General features: G+C 45.2%; 1 protein-coding gene across 1 annotated transcript in view; it reads right to left on the reverse strand.

Moving 5' to 3' along the window:
- Positions 1–1908: 1908 nt before the first annotated feature.
- LOC311150329 (N-terminal EF-hand calcium-binding protein 1-like) overlaps positions 1909–19412 on the reverse strand; it is a 62481-nt gene continuing 44977 nt past the window's right edge. The window contains exons 6-13 of the mRNA XM_084187734.1: positions 14128–14264; positions 13697–13815; positions 11952–12034; positions 10324–10377; positions 8455–8567; positions 5483–5560; positions 5029–5120; positions 1909–3324 (exon numbers count right to left, since the gene is read on the reverse strand). Coding sequence (XP_084043860.1) covers positions 3296–3324; positions 5029–5120; positions 5483–5560; positions 8455–8567; positions 10324–10377; positions 11952–12034; positions 13697–13815; positions 14128–14264 — 705 coding nt within the window. The 3' untranslated portion in view covers positions 1909–3295. The remainder of the gene's footprint in view (positions 3325–5028; positions 5121–5482; positions 5561–8454; positions 8568–10323; positions 10378–11951; positions 12035–13696; positions 13816–14127; positions 14265–19412) is intronic.

Below are 19412 nucleotides of genomic sequence, written 5' to 3' on the forward strand. Positions count from 1 at the left end.
TGTTACTTTATTTCTTTATCTACATTAGATGCTTGCGGCTTTCTTAGCTGGAATGCTAATAAGCGGCTTGCTCTGTTGCCATGCTCATAATATCTCTGCTTAGCAAACCTTAGCCTGCTCTCTGAAAATATAGAGGGCTGTTTATCTAAAGCTCTGAGCGTTTCCTTAAGGGATGTCATCAGAGCTGTGGGTGATTTCGCTTTGTGCTGTTCTAAATGGTTTACTTTGTTTTCAAATTCAACATGCTTGGGATTCATTCCTCTTTTATTTTGCGCTTGCAAATGATATAATGCGACCTCTTAGAAAGGCTTTTGCACAGTCTCAGAGTGTAAGTGGTGAGACCTCAGGGCTTATGTTAAGATCAAGATAGAACTGCACACTTTTCTAACAAAGTCCACAAATGTAGTGTCATTAAGGAGGGACATGTTTAGTCTCCATCTTCGTGAGACAGATTTCTGTCCTAAATCCCATGTCGTTATCAATGGTCAATGGTCTGACAAAGTTATTGGAAGTACACTATATATACAAAAGTATGTGGACACCCCTTCAAATTAGTGGATTAGGCTATTTCAGCCACACCTGTTGCTGACAGGTGTATACAAATCAAGCACACAGCCATGCAATCTCTATAGAGAAACATTGGCAGTAGAATGGTCTTACTGAAGAGCTCAGTGACTTTCAATGTGGCACCGTCATAGAATGCCACCTTCCCAACAAGTCAGTTCGTCAAATTTCTGGCGTGCTAGAGCAGCCCCGGTCAACTTTAAGTGCTGTTAATGTTAAGTGGAAACGTTCAGGAGCAACAACGGCTCAGCTGCAAAGTGGTAGGCCACACAAGCTTACAGAACGGGACCGGCGAGTGTATAAGAGCGTAGCGTGTAAAAAATGTCTGTCTTCGGTTGCAACACTCACTATCGAGTTCCAAACTGCCTCGGGAAGCAACATCAGCACAATAACTGTTTGTCAGGAGCTTAATGAAATGGGTTTCCATGGCCGAGCTGCCGCACACAAGCCTAAGATCACCATGTGCAATGCCAAGCGTCGGCTGGAGTGGTGTAAAGCTCGCCGCCATTGGACTCAGGAGCAGTGGAAACACGTTCTCTGGAGTGATGAATCACACTTCACCATTTGGCAGTCCGATGGACTAATCTGTTTTTGGCGGATGCCAGGAGAACGCTAACTTCCCCAATTCATAGTGCCAACTGTAAAGTTTGGTGGAGGAGGAATAATGGTCTGGGGCTGTTTTAAATGGTTCGGGCTACGCCCCTTAGTTCCACTGAAGTGAAATCTTCCCACATATGCATCAGATGACCTGGCCTCCACAATCCCCCGACCTCAACCCAATTGAGATGGTTTGGGATGAGTTAGACCACAGAGTGAAGGAAAAGCAGCCAACAAGTGCTAAGCATATGTGGGAACTCCTTCAAGACTGTTGGAAAAGCATTCCAGGTGAAGCTGGTTGAGAGAATGCCAAGAGTGTGCAATATATTTTGATTTGTTTAACACTTTTTTGGTTACTACATGATTCCAAATGTGTAATTTCATAGTTTTGACGTCTTCACTATTATTTTACAATGTAGAAAATAGTAAAAAATAAAGAAAAACCCTTGAATGAGTAGGTGTGTCCAAACTTTTGACTGGTACTGTACTTCAGTCCTCCAGACAGGGATATAATGTAAAACATCACTGTAAGCTAAACAGCTCAATGACGTCAAATACTGTATGTCACCTCATAGGACATAATTTGATATTATATAATGTAATATGACACATTATGTACTGTATATTTATAGTCATTTTGAAATTCTAGTTACAGCTGTCTGTGAATTGCACCATATACCTATAGCCTACAGTACATACACTTAGCTGTATTAGTGTGAATCAATAATGATGTATCAATAATGATGTAAAATGGTTAAGGCATACATTTTATTTCATGCCAAAAAGAAACATAGCATCCACATAAATATTGTAACAATGATTTTAAAAATAATTTGGATCACTGAAGAACAACTACAGTACAGAAGAGATTGGACATATTCATTCATCTCCATTTGACATGATCAACACTCTGCTATCAAATCTATCTACTAATGATCCTTTACCATTTGTGAATTACCTATAGTTTCACGAAGATTCTTATAGACATTTGCTATATTCTTAAAGGGATAGTTCACCCAAATTACAAAATGATTGCTGTTTGACGTTGTCCATAGACTGCTTACAGGGTAAGCAATGTTGCTATGTTGCTTTTGTTTTGTTCTCCATTCATAATATAATGTTGGTTGCATTTCCTTTCACCATGGAAAATATCTACCATAAACAAACACTGATGGCTTTAGATTAGCTTGTTTTAGCTGAGGGATAGCAGTACAGGTTCCATATCCGTATTGTTATTTTATGAATATTACTTTAGTTAGTGCTATCTCAGTAGATTGAGATTACACTTTGGAGTGACTGAAAACCTGCCATGTTGTCCCTTCACATACTTAACCATCAACATAGCATCAAAAAAATAAACATATAGATCCATTCATTAATTTCAACCACTGTTCACAACTAAAGTGCAGGAGTGACATACAGTAACTATAAATACGATATAATCTATCCAAGTCAGGGTTTGGAGTAAATTCTATAAGAACCATCTTATTGGAAATCACTGTTGTGGTATTTTCTATGAGCTAGGTTCAACATTGCACACTACAACAGGTAGAACAATTGGACACTGGTAAACTCTACCTCTAGTTAGTTATCTGCTGTTATTTTAGTTGCAGTATGAGTATTGAATGACCATAGACCATAATCGATATGTATATGCATTATAGGTAACTAACGTAGTACATAATGGGATGTTAAAGCAACTCACGTGACATGTTTGTTTAGAAAGTAGTAACAAAGTAGCATTGGGAAATCATTCAAATTCATGCAAACATTTTTGATCTTGTACGTCTATTTCTACATCTAAAATCATACATGACATGTCAATGTATCGAAAGATGCACTGGAAAAAATACTTATTATAATGATATGGATTTCAATAACACAATAGTTATTGCAATATTTCAAAACTTTCTCTCTTTCTAACGCATTAGGTTTTTTGACTGATTTAACTAAATAGTCAAGTCGTGCATAAGTTTACCTCAAAATATTACAATACAGTAAATACAGCATATTGTCTAGGAAACAGTCCTTAGTATGCTGAAGTAAACAAATTAAGTAAAACATACCAGTACAAAACAGTCAAATTAAGTAACACTTTCTCCTCTTATTGTTATTGATAGGAACTTTACTTCTGTCAGTTGTTATTCATAATCCACCACGATGCTGAAAAAACAAATGAACAAAATAAATAGACTGATCATTTAGATATTTGGCCTTGACAACAATAAATTATCATAAAAAGTGGCATGCATTATCACATCCTCTCCAGTAGATTTGAGGCTCTGTACCTCAGAGTTGTTTTCTTCATTTATATATTGTTATAAAAATATTTCTCTGAGGTCACATACAGTGAGGGAAAAAAGTATTTGATCCCCTGCTGATTTTGTACGTTTGCCCACTGACAAAGAAATGATCAGTCTATAATTTTAATGGTAGGTTTATTTGAACAGTGAGAGACAGAATAACAACAAAAAAATCCAGAAAAACGCATGTCAAAAATGTTATAAATTGATTTGCATTTTAATGAGGGAAATAAGTATTTGACCCCCTCTAAATCAGAAAGATTTCTGGCTCCCAGGTGTCTTTTATACAGGTAACGAGCTGAGATTAGGAGCACACTCTTAAAGGGAGTGCTCCTAATCTCAGCTTGTTACCTGTATAAAAGACACCTGTCCATAGAAGCAATCAATCAATCAGATTCCAAACTCTCCACCATGGCCAAGACCAAAGAGCTCTCCAAGGATATCAGGGACAAGGCTGGAATGGGCTTCAAGACCATTGCCAAGCAGCTTGGTGAGAAGGTGACAACAGTTGGTGCGATTATTCGCAAAAATGGAAGAAACACAAAAGACCTGTCAATCTCCCTCGGCCTGGGGCTCCATGCAAGATCTCACCTCGTGGAGTTGCAATGATCATGAGAATGGTGAGGAATCAGCCAGGAACTACACGGGAGGATCTTGTCAATGATCTCAAGGCAGCTGGGACCATAGTCACCAAGATAACAATTGGTAACACACTACGCCGTGAAGGACTGAAATCCTGCAGCGCCCGCAAGGTCCCCCTGCTCAAGAAAGCACATATACAGGCCCGTTTGAAGTTTGCCAATGAACATCTGAATGATTCAGAGGAGAACTGGGGGTGTTTTTCTGCTAAGGGGACAGGACAACTTCACCGCATCAAAGGGACGATGGACGGGGCCATGTACCGTCAAATCTTGGGTGAGAACCTCCTTCCCACAGCCAGGGCATTGAAAATGGGTCGTGGATGGGTATTCCAGCATGACAATGACCCAAAACACACGGCCAAGGCAACAAAGGAGTGGCTCAAGAAGTAGCACATTAAGGTCCTGGAGTGGCCTAGCCAGTCTCCAGACCTTAATCCCATAGAAAATCTGTGGAGGGCGCTGAAGGTTCAAGTTGCCAAACATCAGCCTCGAAACCTTAATGACTTGGAGAAGATCTGCAAAGTGGGACAAAATCCCTCCTGAGATGTGTGCAAACCTGGTGGCCAACTACAAGAAACGTCTGACCTCTGTGATTGCCAACAAGGGTTTTGCCACCAAGTACTAAGTCATGTTTTGCAGAGGGGTCAAATACTTACTTCCCTCATTAAAATGGAAATCAATTTATAACATTTTTGACATGCGTGTTTCTGGATTTTGTTGTTGTTATTCTGTCTCTCACTGTTCAAATAAACTTACCATTAAAATTATAGACTGATCATGTCTTTGTCAGTGGGCAAACGTACAAAATCAGCAGGGGATCAAATACTTTTTTCCCTCACTGTATAGCCATTCATCATGTCTTCTCCCGCCCATCCCCACTCCATCCACTCCCCAAAAAGCCCATCCGCCCATGCAACACTTACCCGGTAGGAGCATGGTGGAGACCATTTCCGGGTCCTCCAGTACGTCAATGATGCAGCGGTGGAATGTCTTGCTGATGGGGGACTGCAAGTAACTGTAGGAGGAAGGGATGGGAAAAGGGGAGGGAGGGGTCAATTGGGTGGCCTTGCACTGTCAGTGCTCTGTCAGACCGTCAATAAGGCTTCGTAGAAGGTATTTTAATCATGGCCAAGCCCAACAGCATAGTAATATCCCATCTATATCAAGGCTTTTGGCAGGAAAACTGATTTTGGAAGAATTCTGAACAGCTATACTAAATCATAGTCTCTTACAAGGTTTAGGTGCAATTCCATTTTCATTCAGTCAATTCAGAAAGCAGTTGACTCAACATTCACATGGATGACCATTACAGTTCATTCACCAATTTGACTTAATTCATTTGAGACACTGTTGGGACTACAGACTAAAATTATGTACCTCATCCAGGAGAAACGGTCTTGCCAGAACTCATACATGATGAAGCAGGATCTCTCTGGAAGTGTCTGAATGGACACACTGTGGGATAATGAAGTCACAACTCTTATGTCACGTAATGAAATTAGCATGTTGCATTTGTAGTTTCCTGTAGTAGGGGCTGTACTCTGTATCACAAAAATTTCTGAACTATTGTAATTTTCTTGTACATTCTTTCCTTCATGGTACAGAAGGTACAAGCACCTATCTGAAAGTATCCCAAAACAATAGCTATGAAGGAAAGGAAGCCCCTTTCCAGTATTGAAACACACCCACATTGTGTTGCCGAATCCAGAGTAGCTATTCAGGATTAGGGAGATTTCAATTTATCCAGGAAAAGAGATTCACAATAGGCTGCCATGTGGAATTCTTGGAACTGCCGATCTGCGGTCAAGAATGCAGAGTTCATCTCAACCTATGTTGCCTTTCAGTTCCTAGACATTTTGGCCCTGACGGAGAAATGGATCACCCCAGAGAACACTGCTACTCCAGCTGCTCTCTCTTCATCTGACTACGCGTTCTCTCATAGTCCGAGAGCATTTGGTCATCGCAGTGGTGGCACAGGGCTACTCATTTTCTATTTTCTCCCTCACTCACCTGTCTATCTCATTTGAATTCCATGCTGTCACTGTCACTTGTCTACTCAAGCTTAACATTGTTGTCATCTATCGCCCACCAGGTGGCCTTAGAATTTGTGAATGAGCTCGACACCTTGATAAGCTAATTTCTTGATGATGGCTCACCGCTCATCATACTGGGCGACTTCAACCGCCCATCGTCTGCTTTCAATTAATTTCTTTCCACCTCTTTCTTTCCCCTCCTTGCCTGTTTTGACCTCACCCTTTCCCAGTCCTCTCCCACTCACAAGGCAGGCAATACGCTTTACTAGAGGATGTTCGCCTACTAATCTCACTTTCCGCATCCTATGACTTGCACTGTCCCCTATGACTCAGGCCTCCCCTCTTCCTCTGTGGCTGAGTGACTCATTGCAAGATTAAAGAACAGTGCTGCTTGCAGTTGAGCGGAAATGGAGGAAAACTAAACTTCCGGAGGACCAATCATCCTTTCACTCCCTCCTCTACCTTCTTTTCCTCTGTATCTGCTGCTAAATCCACTTTATATCACTCTAAATGTTAAGCTTCTGCCTCTAACCCTTAATCCTCCACCCCCTCCCTCTCTGTGGACGACTTTGTCAACCCCTTTGAAAATAAGGTTGACAACATCTGCTCCTCATTCACTCAGACCATTGAGTCCACTGGTCCTGACCTCTTTCTCCCCTCTCTCTCCAGACAAAATCCTGCAACTACTGAGGTCCAGCCGCCCGACAACCTGCCCTCTCGACCTCACCTCTCCTCCCTTCTCCAGACCAACTCTGGAGACTTTCTTCCATTCCTCATTTCCCTCATAAACTCATACCTGACCACTGGCTGAGTCCCTTCTGACTTCAAAATGGCCAGAGTCGCTCCCCTCCTCAAGAAGCCAGCACTCGACCCCTCTGATGTAAAAAACTACAGACCGGTATCCCTTTTGTATTTTCTTTCCAAAACACTTGAGTGTTTCTGACCAACTCTCTCATTATCTCTCTCAGAACAATCTTCTTGACCCTAACCAGCCAGGCTCAAGACGGGCCACTCAACCAAAACTGCTTTCCTCTGTGTCACGGAGGCTCTCCACACTGCCAAACCTGACTCTCTCTCTCTCCCCTGGATCTATCCGCTGCCTTTGACACCGTGAACCATCAGATCCTCCTCTCCACTCTCTCAGGGCTGGGCGTCTCTGCACACTCTTGGATTGCATCCTACCTGGCAGGCTGCTCCTTCCAGGTGACGTAGAGAGGATCTATGTCTGCACCACGTACTCTCACTATTGGTGTCCCCTCTGGCTTGGTTCTAGGCCCTCTCTTCTAATATCCTCTCATGGTCTCTCCTATCATTGCAATGCGGATGACACTCAACTAATTTTTTCCTTTCCCCCTTCTGACTCCCAGGTGGAGACACGCATCTCAGCTTGGATGTCGGCCTACCACCTCAAGCTCAACTTCGACAAGACGGAGCTGCTCTTCCTCCCGACGAAGGCCTGCCTGCTCCAAGACCTCTCCATCACAGTTGACAACTCCACGGTGTCCCCCACCCAGAGTGCAAAGAACCTTGGCGTGACCCTGGACAACACCCTGTCGTTCTCTGCAAACATCAAAGAAGTGACTCCATCCTGCAGGTTCATGCTCTACAACATCCGTGGAGTACGACCCTACCTCACACAGGAAGCGGCGCAGGTCCTAATCCAGGCACTTTTCATCTCCCGTCTGGACTACTGCAACTCGCTGTTGGCTGGGCTCCCATATCACCCCGCTCCTCGGCACACTCCACTGGCTTCCAGTCAAAGCTCGCATCCACTACAATACCATGGTTGTTGCCTACGGAGTAGCAAGAGTAACTGCCCCTCCCTACCTTCAGGCTATGCTCAAACCCTACACCCCAACCCGAGTACTCCGTCCTGCAAGCTCTGGTCTCTTGGACCTCCCACCCCTACAGGAGGGCAGCTCCCACTCAGCCCAGTCAAAGCTCTTCTCTGTCCTGGAACCCCAATGGTGGAACCAGCTTCCCCCTGAAGCTAGGACAGCAGAGTCCCTGCCCATCTTCTGAAAACATCTGAAACCCTACCTCTTCAAAGAGTATCTTAAATAATCCCTCAGCACCCCCTTGCCTTTTGTAAACTAACACTCGCACTTCACTCCCCCCCCCCTCCTACGAGCACTGACTTTGCTGATAGCTACTTTATTGAGGAAAAATGTACTTACACTGACTGAGATGTGGTTGTCCCACCTAGCTATCTTAAGATGAATGCACTAACTGTAAGTCGTGTCTGCTAAATGACTAAAATGTTAAATTGTAAATAAAAACAATTGGCAATTTATTCAATCTAGAAGAGAGACCCACTGCAAATTTTTGGTCTGGCAGACTGTGGCGTCTGTGTAGATCTTCAGAGCCTGCTGGAACTCCTCTGTGTCTTTGTCCTTCACAGACATCTGTCTCTGCACCAGCAGGATGTTCTGTTGAGGGGGAAACTACTGGTTTGGACATTGTAATGTTAAAACCCTCAATCTCGAGACGTGCTGCCTGTGTTGATAATGGGGTCAAAACAAGACAAAATAACTCCCTAAAGAAGTATAAGTTTCCTTATGGACCTAAGACAAATGAATGATGCTATAGCAGAGAAACATTATTTTGAGAGATACATGGATCTCACTATGTCAAGTAATTGAAATCTAGGGTAACACCTTTCAAGATATACACTACCAGTCAAAAGTTTGGACACACCAATTCATTCAAGGGTTTTTCTTTATTTGTACTATTTTTTACATTGTAGAATAATAGTGAAGACTTCTAAACTATGAAATAACACATTTGGAATCATGTAGTAACCAAAAAAGGGTTAAACAAATGAAAATATATTTTATATTTGAGATTCTTCAAATAGCCACCCTTTGCCTTGATGACAGCTTTGCACACTATTGGCATTCTCTCAACCAGCTTCATGAAGTAGTCACCTGGAATGCATTTCAATTAACAGGTGTGCCTTCTTAAAAGTTAATTTGTGGAATTTCTTTCCTTCTTAATGCGTTTGAGCCAATCAGTTGTGTTGGGACAAGGTGGAGGTCAGTCAATACGGGAAAAATCCGGAAAATGTCAAGAACTTTGAAAGTTTCTTCAAGTGCAGTCGCAAAAACCATCAAGCGCTATGATGAAACAGACTCTCATGAGGACCGCCACAGGAATGGAAGACCCAGAGTTACCTCTGATGCAGAGGATAAGTTCATTAGAGTTACCAGCCTCAGAAACTGCAGCCCAAATAAATGCTTCACAGAGTTCAAGTAACAGACACATCTCAACATCAACTGTTCAGAGGAGACTGTGTAAATCAGGCCTTCATGATCGAATTGCTGCAAAGAAACCACTACTAAAGGACACCAATAAGAAGAAGAGACTTGCTTGGGCCAAGAAACCTTTGTCCTTTGGTCTGGAGTCCAAATTTGAGATTTTTGGTTCCAACCGCCGTGTCTTTGTGAGACGCGGTGTGGGTGAACGGATGATCTCTGCATGTGTAGTTCCCACTGTAAAGCATGGAGGAGGAGGTGTTATGGTGTGGGGGTGCTTTGCTGGTGACACTGTCTGTGACTTATTTACACTTAACCAACATGGCTACCACAGCATTCTGCAGCGATACGCCATCCCATCTGGTTTGGGCTTAGTGGGACTATCATTTGTTGTTCAACAGGACAATGACCCAACACACCTCCAGGCTGTGTAAGGGCTATTTTACCAAGAAGGAGAGTGATGGAGTGCTGCATCAGATGACCTGGCCTCCACAATCACCCGACCTCAACCCAATTGAGATGGTTTGGGATGAGTCGCACCGCAGAGTGAAGGAAAAGCAGCCAACAAGTGCTCAGCATATGTGGGAACTCCTTCAAGACTGTTGGAAAAGCATTCCAGGTGAAGCTGGTTGAGAGAATGCCAAGAGTGTGCAAAGCTGTCATCAAGGCAAAGGGTGGCTATTTGGAGAATCTCAAATACAAAATACATTTGTATTTGTTTAACACTTTTTTGGTTACTACATGATTCCATATGTGTTATTTCAAAGTTTTGATGTCTTCACTATTATTCTACAATGTAGAAGATAGTAAAACAATTAAGAAAAACCCTTGAATGAGTAGGTGTGTCCAAACTTTTAACTGGTAGTGTACATAGAAAACTTTTCCAAATCTAAAAGGAAGTGGCCATAGTGGCTGTCCGAGTTGGACTCACCGAGTTATATGTGCCGGCTAACGTGTCTTCATTGAGTGGTTCCAGATGTGGACTCTGCAAATGGAAGTATAAATATCAGTCATGAGAAGAACAAACTTTAAGAACATAACGAGCCTGATCAAATTTGGCTGAAATATGGTAGCCTAACTGTATGTCACAGAGCATTGCCTTTGATATGAAATGGATTGATATATGTATATATACATTCACCGGACAGTTTTTTTGTTACACCACCCAGTTCACGAAAATGGATCGATCCTATAGACAGTGAGTCATGTGGCTTGCTATATAAAGCAGGCAAACAGGCATCGAGGCGTTCAGTTACTGTTGGATTGAATGTTAGAATGGGCAAAACGAGTGACCTAAGCGACGTTGAGCATGGTATGATCGTCGGTGTCAGGCGCACCGGATCCAGTATCTCAGAAACGGCCGCCCTCCTGGGCTTTTCACGCATGAAAGTGTCTAGAGTTTACCAAGAATGGTGCGACAAACAACAAACATCCAGTCAGCGGCAGTCCTGTGGGCGAAAACAGCTTGTTGATGAGAGAGGTCGAAGGAGAATGGCAAGAATCGTGCAAGCTGACAGGTGGGCCACAAACAGACAAATAACGGTGCAGGACAACAGTGGTGTGCAGAGCGGCATCTCAGAACAAATAACTAGTCGATCCTTGTCACGGATGCGCTATTGCAGCAGACAACCACACCGGGTTCCACTCCTATCAGCTAAAAACAAGAAGAAGCAGCTCCAGTGGGCATGCGATCACCAACTGGACAATTGAGGAGTGGAAAAGCATTGCCTGGTCCGACGAATCCCGGTTACTGTTGCGTCATGCTGATGGCAGAGTCAGGATTTGGCGTAAGCAGCATGAGCTTATGGACCCATCCTGCCTGGTGTCAACAGTACATGCTGGTGGCGGTGGTGTACTGGTGTGTGGAATGTTTTCCTTGCACACGTTAGGTCCCTTGATACCAATTGAGCAATGAATGTAACGCCGTCCAATCTGCAGCAACTGCGTGAAGCTATCACGTCAGCATGGACCAACATCCCTGTGGAATATTTCTAACACCTTGTAGAATCCAAGCCCCGATGAATTCAGGCTGTTCTGAAGGCAAAGGGGGGTCTGACCCAGTACTACATGGGTGTACCTAATAAACTGGCTGGTGAGTGTATATTTCCCTAAGCAGGTTGAATCTAGCCATGAGAGCATGAGCTTGGGTAATATAAGACGAGAATTTGACAGTTAGCACTTTAGGTGTTTGTCGTCGTCTATTAAATATTAGTGCATCCCAGCGGGAGGGGCAATGTTGTGACTTAAGCTTAGTGTCAACTAAGCATAAATGAATCAGTGGGCACTTATCAAAGACATACGTGTTTGAATAGAGACTCACAACACATCATTAAGACCAAATGGAATGATCTATGTACTAACCTTGTACCTCATACTCCAGCTAACAATCACTGAACCTCGTACCTCAACAACCACTGAACCTCAACCACCACTGAACCTCAACCACCACTGAACCTCATTCTTCAGCTAACAACTACTGCATATCGTACCTCATACTACAGCTAACAAATAGTGAACCTCGTTCCTTAGACTCTAGCTAACAACCACTGAACCTCGTACCTCATACTCCAGCTTGTCTATGAGCTGCTGCAGGCGGTTGGCCTGGGAGCTCCAGTGGTGGTTGTCTGGCTCCACACTGACACCTTAACCAAGGAAACAGAATGTCAGATCATCACAGGACTTTGTGACATATGAAGTAAAAACATTTAAAAAATCAAACAATTACAGTTTAAGAATTTACATTTCAAAACATTCAACTGCACTAAATTGATTTCCAATTGCCATAGGCTTATATGTGATATGTGTCATTGCCAAAAACACATATTGCAGTTGAATGTTTTGAGACCAAACACAGGTGTGTGTCAGTGTGTACCAGTGAGGGAGGACCATTTTTTTTTCATGAGCATGGTCTTATTTCTATTACAGCACATTGGATGACTGTCATTCATATTCCATTCACCCAGTTCAATGTAACATCGATAGTTTTAGGCTACTACATTATACTCAAATTGTTCCCTATACCCATCATGAGGTTGCTACAACCTAGCCTATGAATTAAAGTTTACAGCGTAGGTGCACACAGGTCGAGCATCTAGCTGATATAGGGTGTAATCATTAGGTCAACAGTTGCAAACTAGAGTTTCTATTGGACAAATTCAGGTATGTTTATCCCCGCTTCATTCCGTTTGCTTCCGTTTAAGAAACGTTTCTCAACAGAATCGGCAGAATGAATACACCCCTGATCACACGTAAACACAGTTCACTTTCATAGCAGCCACATTGTATTCCTTCTCGCATCTATGCGCTCTCCTCCTCTCACCTTCTCCCTTCGCTTGTGGACTTCAATGCACAACACATCAGGCTGTGACCAGGTAAAAAAAACGTTCCAAGCCAAACCATATCATAACCGCTACACACAGCCTACATAGTTGTCACCATATTAGCTAAAGTAACATCATAGTCAACATAGCTAATAGAACTAACTTGTTAGTAAACCTGCTACAATCATGCAGTAACGTTACAGTGTAGTTTACACCGGCGGGCACCGGTGGCAATAAATGAGTTAAACCAAAAGCTTACCTTGACTTGAAAGAGTTCCAGTGTTGTGTTGGATAGTCATAGCTGGCTAGCTAACATAGCATCCCCCTGTTTGAGCCAGGTGTTTGAGTAGGCTGAACTAGCTAGCTGCTTTTGCTAGCTAAGTAAGTGAAAGTAAAAATGGCTAAATATCTCTCTAGCTCTCTCTCTTGCCTCGCTTTCATTTTTGAAAAAATGTATTTGTTCAAAACTGTTCAACTATTGTCTTTCTCTCTCTTTGAGTCAACTACTCACCACATGTTATGCACTGCAGTGCTAGCTAGCTGTAGCTTATGCTCTCAGTACCAGATTCATTCTCTGATCCTTTGATTAGGTGGACAACATGTCAGTTCATGCTGCAAGAGCTCTGTTAGGTTGGAGGAGGTCCTCCGGAAGTTGCATAATTACTGTGTAAGTCTATGGAAAGGAGTGAGAACCATGAGCCTCCTAGGTTTTGTATTGAAGTCAATGTATCCAGAGGAGGATGGAAGGTAGCTGTCCTCCGGCTACACCCTGGTGCTACCCTATAGAGTGCTGTTGAGGGTACTGTAGACCTTCATTGCAAAACAGTGTGTTTTAATCAATTATTTGGTGACGTGAATATATTTAGCATAGTTTTATCTAAAAAGGATACATTTTTAAATGTTTTACTATTTTTATTTTTATGAAATTCACTGAGGAGGATGGTCCTCCCCTTCCTCCTCTGAGGAGCCTCCACTGCTGTGTACCTGTAGTGAGCATGCCAGAGTAAGGGTCTGTGGGAGAGAGACACAGGTCCTTTTGGATTCGACGGCTGGGGCGTTTGGCGATTCTCTGGAGAGAAAGATCCTCTGGCTTCCTTATCTTCCTGCAGTGGACACAATTATCATCATTATCGTCATCATCATCATCATCATCATCATCAACAGCAACAGTGTTGTTGTTGCTGTTGTCAAATACAGTGATTTTCATCATCATTGTCATCAACCGTACCAGCTGCATCCTTATAATTGTCACTACCATCAAATGCATCATCATCCTACATATCCTGATATAGGCATAATCCTGTACGGTAACTGATCACTCACTGGTAATGGTAATAGTACACCAAGATGTTCAACTACTTGATGTAGCAGTGCACAGCGGAAGATAATAGATAGTAACTGCGGTGCTACTCTACCTGCCAGTGCAGCTCTGCTCGTCCACAGCCTCCATAGTGCAGTCTAGTGATAACTGCAGGGACTGCAACTGGGTGTTGGTCTCTCGCAGAAGGAAACGTGTCACAAACTGGCCTAAGACAGACGAACCCTGGTACTCCTGTACGGGTATGGGGTTTGGGGAAGAGTGGGAAGGAAAACTTGAATGAAACTAATCCTATTCAATGGTAATTTCAATGAATAATATACTGAGTGTACAGAACATTAAGAACACCTTCCTAATATTGAGTTGCATCCCCCGTTTGCCCTCAGAACAGCCTAAATATGTTGGGGCATGGACTACGAGGTGTCGAAAGCATTCCATAGGGATGCTGGCTCATGTTGGCTCTTCCCACAGTTGTCAAGTTGGCTGGATGTCCTTTGGGTGGTGGACCACACGGAAAACCGTTGAGCGTGAAAAACCCAGCAGCGTTGCAGTTCTTGAAACAAACCAATGAGCCTGGCACCTACTACCATACCCCGTTCAAAGGCACTTAAATATTTTGTCTTGCCCATTCTTTTGTCACCCTCTGAATTGCACACATACATAATACATGTCTCAGTTGTCTCAAGGCTTAAAAATCCTTCTTTAACCTGTCTAACAAGTGACATCAATAAGGGATCATAGCTTTCACCTGGATTCACCTGGTCAGTCTGTCATGGAAAGAGCAGGTGTTCATAATGTTTTGTACACTCCGTTTATATATACAGTTGATAAATACATTTAAACTCAGTTTTTCACAATTCCTGACATTTAATCCTAGTAAAAATTCCCTGTCTTAGGTCAGTTAGGATCATCACTTTATTTTAAGAATGTGAAATGTCAGAATAATGGTAGAGAGAATGACTTATTTCAGCTTTTATTTCTTTCATCACTTTTCCAGTGGGTCAGAAGTTTACATACACTCAATTAGTATTTGGTAGCATTGCCTTTAAATTGTTTAACTTGGGTCAAACGTTTCGGGTAGCGTTCCACAAGCTTCCCACAATAAGTTGGGTGAATTTTGGCCCATTCCTCCTGACAGAGCTGGTGTAACTGAGTCAGGTTTGTAGGCCTCCTTGCTCGCACACACTTTTTCAGTTCTGCCCACAAATTGTCAATAGGATTGAGGTCAGGGCTTTGTGATGGCCACTCCAATACCTTGACTTTCTTGTCCTTAAGCCATTTTGGCACAACTTTGGAAGTATGCTTGGAGTCATTGTCCATTTGGAAGACCCATTTGCGACCAAGCTTTAACTTCCTGACTGATGTCTTGAGATGTTGCTTCAATATATCCACATCATTTTCCTTCCTCATAATGCCATCTATTTTGTGAAGTGCACCAGTCCCTCCTGCAGCAAAGCACCCCCACAGCATGATGCTGCCACCCCCGTGCTTCACGGTTGGAATGGTGTTCTTCAGCATGCAAATCCCCCTTTTTCCTCCAAACATAACGATGGTCATTATGGGCAAACAGTTCTATTTTGTTCTCCAAAAAGTACAATCTTTGTCCCCATGTGCAGTTGCAAACCGTAGTATGGCTTTTTTATGGCGGTTTTGGAGCAGTGGCTTCTTCCTTGCTGAGCGGCCTTTCAGGTTATGTCAATATAGGACTTGTTTTACTGTGGATATAGATACTTTTGTACCTGTTTTCTCCAGCATCTTCACAAGGTCCTTTGCTGTTGTTCTGGGATTGTCACGACTTCCGCCGAAGTTGGTGCCTCTCCTTGTTCGGGCGGCGTTTGGCGGTCGTCGTCACCGGCTTTCTAGCTGCCACCGATCTACGTTTCTTTTTCCATTTGTTTTGACTTGATTGTACACACCTGGTTCCCATTACATTATATTATTTCCCTATTTAACCCTCTGGTTCCCACATGGTTTTGTGCGTGTTTGTTCTTTGTTTTGTGTCTGAGACTTATGTGAGCTGGTGTGTTTTCCCTGCGTGGAAATTTGTGTATTTTTCAAGTAAAGTACGTTGTTTACTCAGTTCTGTGTCCTGCGCCTGACTCAGTCCTACCGCTGCACATTGACACTTGACAGAAACACGCACCACATATGGAGTCAGCAGGTGCATCCAGTCCTCCGGTACCAGTGGAGGAGCGCATCCTGCAGCACGCAACGATGCTCCAGAATCTTGACACAGCCATGGATCGCGTGTTGCAGACCATGGAGCGATGGGAGAGAGGGGGTTTTCCCACAACCCCATCAACTTCAGATCAACCCACACCGATGTCCACCCATCCGTCACCTGGACCCAGTGGGATTCTTCTCTCGCTCCCGAGGGCATTTGATGGGACGGCTGCCGGGTGCCAGGGGTTCCTGCTCCAGGTGGAGCTCTACCTGGCGACCATCCACTCGGCCCCCTCGGGATACGAGAGCGTGTCCGCCCTCATCTCCTGTCTGTCGGGGAGAGCGCTTGAGTGGGCCAACGCCGAATGGGGAGGAATAGATGCAGCGTTGGTTCGCTATGAGGATTTCACCCGCCGCTTCCGGGCGGTCTTCGATCATCCACCTGAGGGGAGAGTGGCGGGGGAATGCTTGTTCCACCTCAGACAGGGGAAGAGGAGCGCACTGGACTTCGCAATGGACTTCAGGACCTTGGCTGCCAGCGCGGGATGGAATGAGAGGGCCCTGATCGACCATTACCGGTGTAGTCTACGTGAGGACGTTCGTCGGGAGCTGGCATGCAGGGACACCACCCTTACCCTCGACCAGCTGGTGGATTTATCTATACGGCTGGATAACCTGTTGGCCATCCGCGGACGTCCGGGTCAGGGTCCGTCCATTCCATCCCCCAGCACCTCCGACCCTACCCCTATGGAGCTCGGAAGTGCTGCTCTAAGGATGACCGGAGGGGGGGCCGTTTCCTGCACCAACTGTGGCCGCAGAGGGCACACTGCTGGTCGGTGCTGGGGAGGTTCCCCAGGGAGTCGAGGCAGCAGGCAGGGCACTGGTGGATCATCCCAGGTGAGTAGGCACCCAACTCACCCAGAGCTCCCTGTTGCGCACATGTGTGTATGCATAGAATTTCCTGAGTTTTCCCCACATTCCCAACATAAGGCGCTAGTAGATTCAGGCGCAGCTGGGAACTTTATTGACCGTTCATTTGCACGTAGATTAGGGATCCCTATTGTTCCTGTTGATGTGCCCTTCCCTGTACATGCCTTAGATAGTCGTCCTTTAGGTTCGGCCCTGATTAGGGAGGTCACAGCTCCACTATGTATGAAAACGCAGGAGGGTCATGAGGAGAGAATTAGTCTCTTCCTGATCCTGTGGTGTTGGGGCTTCCCTGGTTGGCCTCTCATGACCCCACTATTTTGTGGCAACAGAGGGCTCTCAAGGGATGGTCACGTCAGTGCTCAGGGAGGTGTGTAGGTGTTTCCATAGGTGCAACTACGGTGGAGAGTCCAAACCAGGTCTCCACTATGCACATTCCCCCCGAATATGCCGATTTGGCTCTCGCCTTCTGTAAAAAGGCGGCGACTCAACTACCACCCCATCGACAGGGGGATTGTGCGATAAATCTCCAGGTAGGCGCAGCACTTCCCAGGAGTCACGTGTATCCTCTGTCTCAGGAGGAGACAGCGGCTATGGAAACATATGTCTCCGAATCTCTGGGACAGGGATACATTCGGCCTTCCACTTCACCTGCCTCCTTGAGTTTCTTTTTTGTGAAGAAGAAAGATGGAGGTTTACGCCCGTGCATTGACTATCAAGGTCTAAATCAGATCACTGTGAACTACAGTTACCCACTGCCTCTCATAGCCAGTGTGACAGAGTCATTGCACGGGGCGCGCTTCTTCACCAAATTGGATCTCAGGAGCGCTTACAACCTGGTGCGTATCCGGGAGGAGGATGAGTGGAAGACGGCATTTAGTACCACCTCTGGGCACTATGAGTACCTCGTCATGCCGTACGGGTTGATGAATGCTCCATCAGTCTTCCAATCCTTCGTAGATGCTATTTTCAGGGACCTGCACAGGCAGGGTGTAGTGGTGTATATAGATGACATTCTAATATACTCCGCTACATGCGCCGAGCATGTGTCCCTGGTGCACAAGGTGCTTGGTCGACTGTTGTAGCATGACCTGTACGTCAAGGCTGAGAAATGTCTGTTCATCCAACAGTCTGTCTCCTTCCTAGGGTACCGCCTGTCCGCGTCAGGGGTGGAGATGGAGAATGACCGCATTTCAGCCATGTGTAATTGGCCGACTCCAACCACGGTAATGGAGGTGCAGCGGTTCTTAGGGTTTGCCAACTACTACCGGAGGTTTATCCGGGGCTTTGGTCAGGCGGCTTCCATTACCTCCTTGCTGAAGGGGGGACCGGTGCGACTGCAGTGGTCAGCTGGGGCGGACAGGGCTTTTGGTCACCTGAAGGCTCTGTTTACCTCGGCTCCCGTGCTGGCTCATCCTGATCCCTCCTTGGCATTCATAGTAGAGGTGGACGCGTCCGAGGCTGGGATAGGAGCTGTGCTGTCTTAGCGCTCGGGTGCGCCACCAAAGCTCCTCCACTGTGCTTTCTTTTTGAAGAAGCTCAGCCCGGCGGAGCGAAACTTTGATGTGGGGGACCGGGAGCTGTTAGCTGTTGTCAGGGCTCTGAAGGCGTGGAGGCATTGGCTTGATGGGGCTAAACACCCTTTCCTCATTTGGACTGACCACCGCAATCTGGAGTACATCCGGGCGGTGAGGAGACTGAACCCTCGCCAGGCAAGGTGGGCCATGTTTTTCACCCATTTTGTTTTCACCCTATCCTACAGACCAGGTTCCCAGAACACTAAGGCAGACGCACTGTCCCGGATGTATGACACAGAGGAGCGGTCCACGGATCCCACTCCCATACTTCCGGCTTCTTGCCTGGTGGCACCGGTGGTATGGGAGGTTGACGCGGACATTGAGCGGGCGTTAAATACGGAGCCCACTCCCACCCAGTGTCCAGTTGGGCGTCTGTACGTTCCGTCTGATGTCCGCGATCGATTGATCTGTTGGGCCCACACGTCACACTCCTCTGGTCATCCTGGCATCGGTCGGACAGTGCGCTGTCTTAGTGGGAAGTACTGGTGGCCCACTTTAGCTAAGGACATGAGGGTTTATGTTTCCTCCTGCTCGGTGTGCGCCCAGTGCAAGGCACCTAGACACCTGCCCAGAGGGAAATTACAACCCCTACCCGTTCCACAACGGCCATGGTCACACCTATCAGTGGACTTCGTGACGGATCTCTCCGTCACAAGGTAACACTACGATCCTGGTCATTGTGGATCGGTTTTCTAAGTCCTGCCATCTCCTTCCT

Source organism: Coregonus lavaretus (genome assembly GCF_964263955.1).
Source record: "Coregonus lavaretus genome assembly, chromosome: 22".
Taxonomy (NCBI): Eukaryota; Metazoa; Chordata; class Actinopteri; order Salmoniformes; family Salmonidae; genus Coregonus; species Coregonus lavaretus.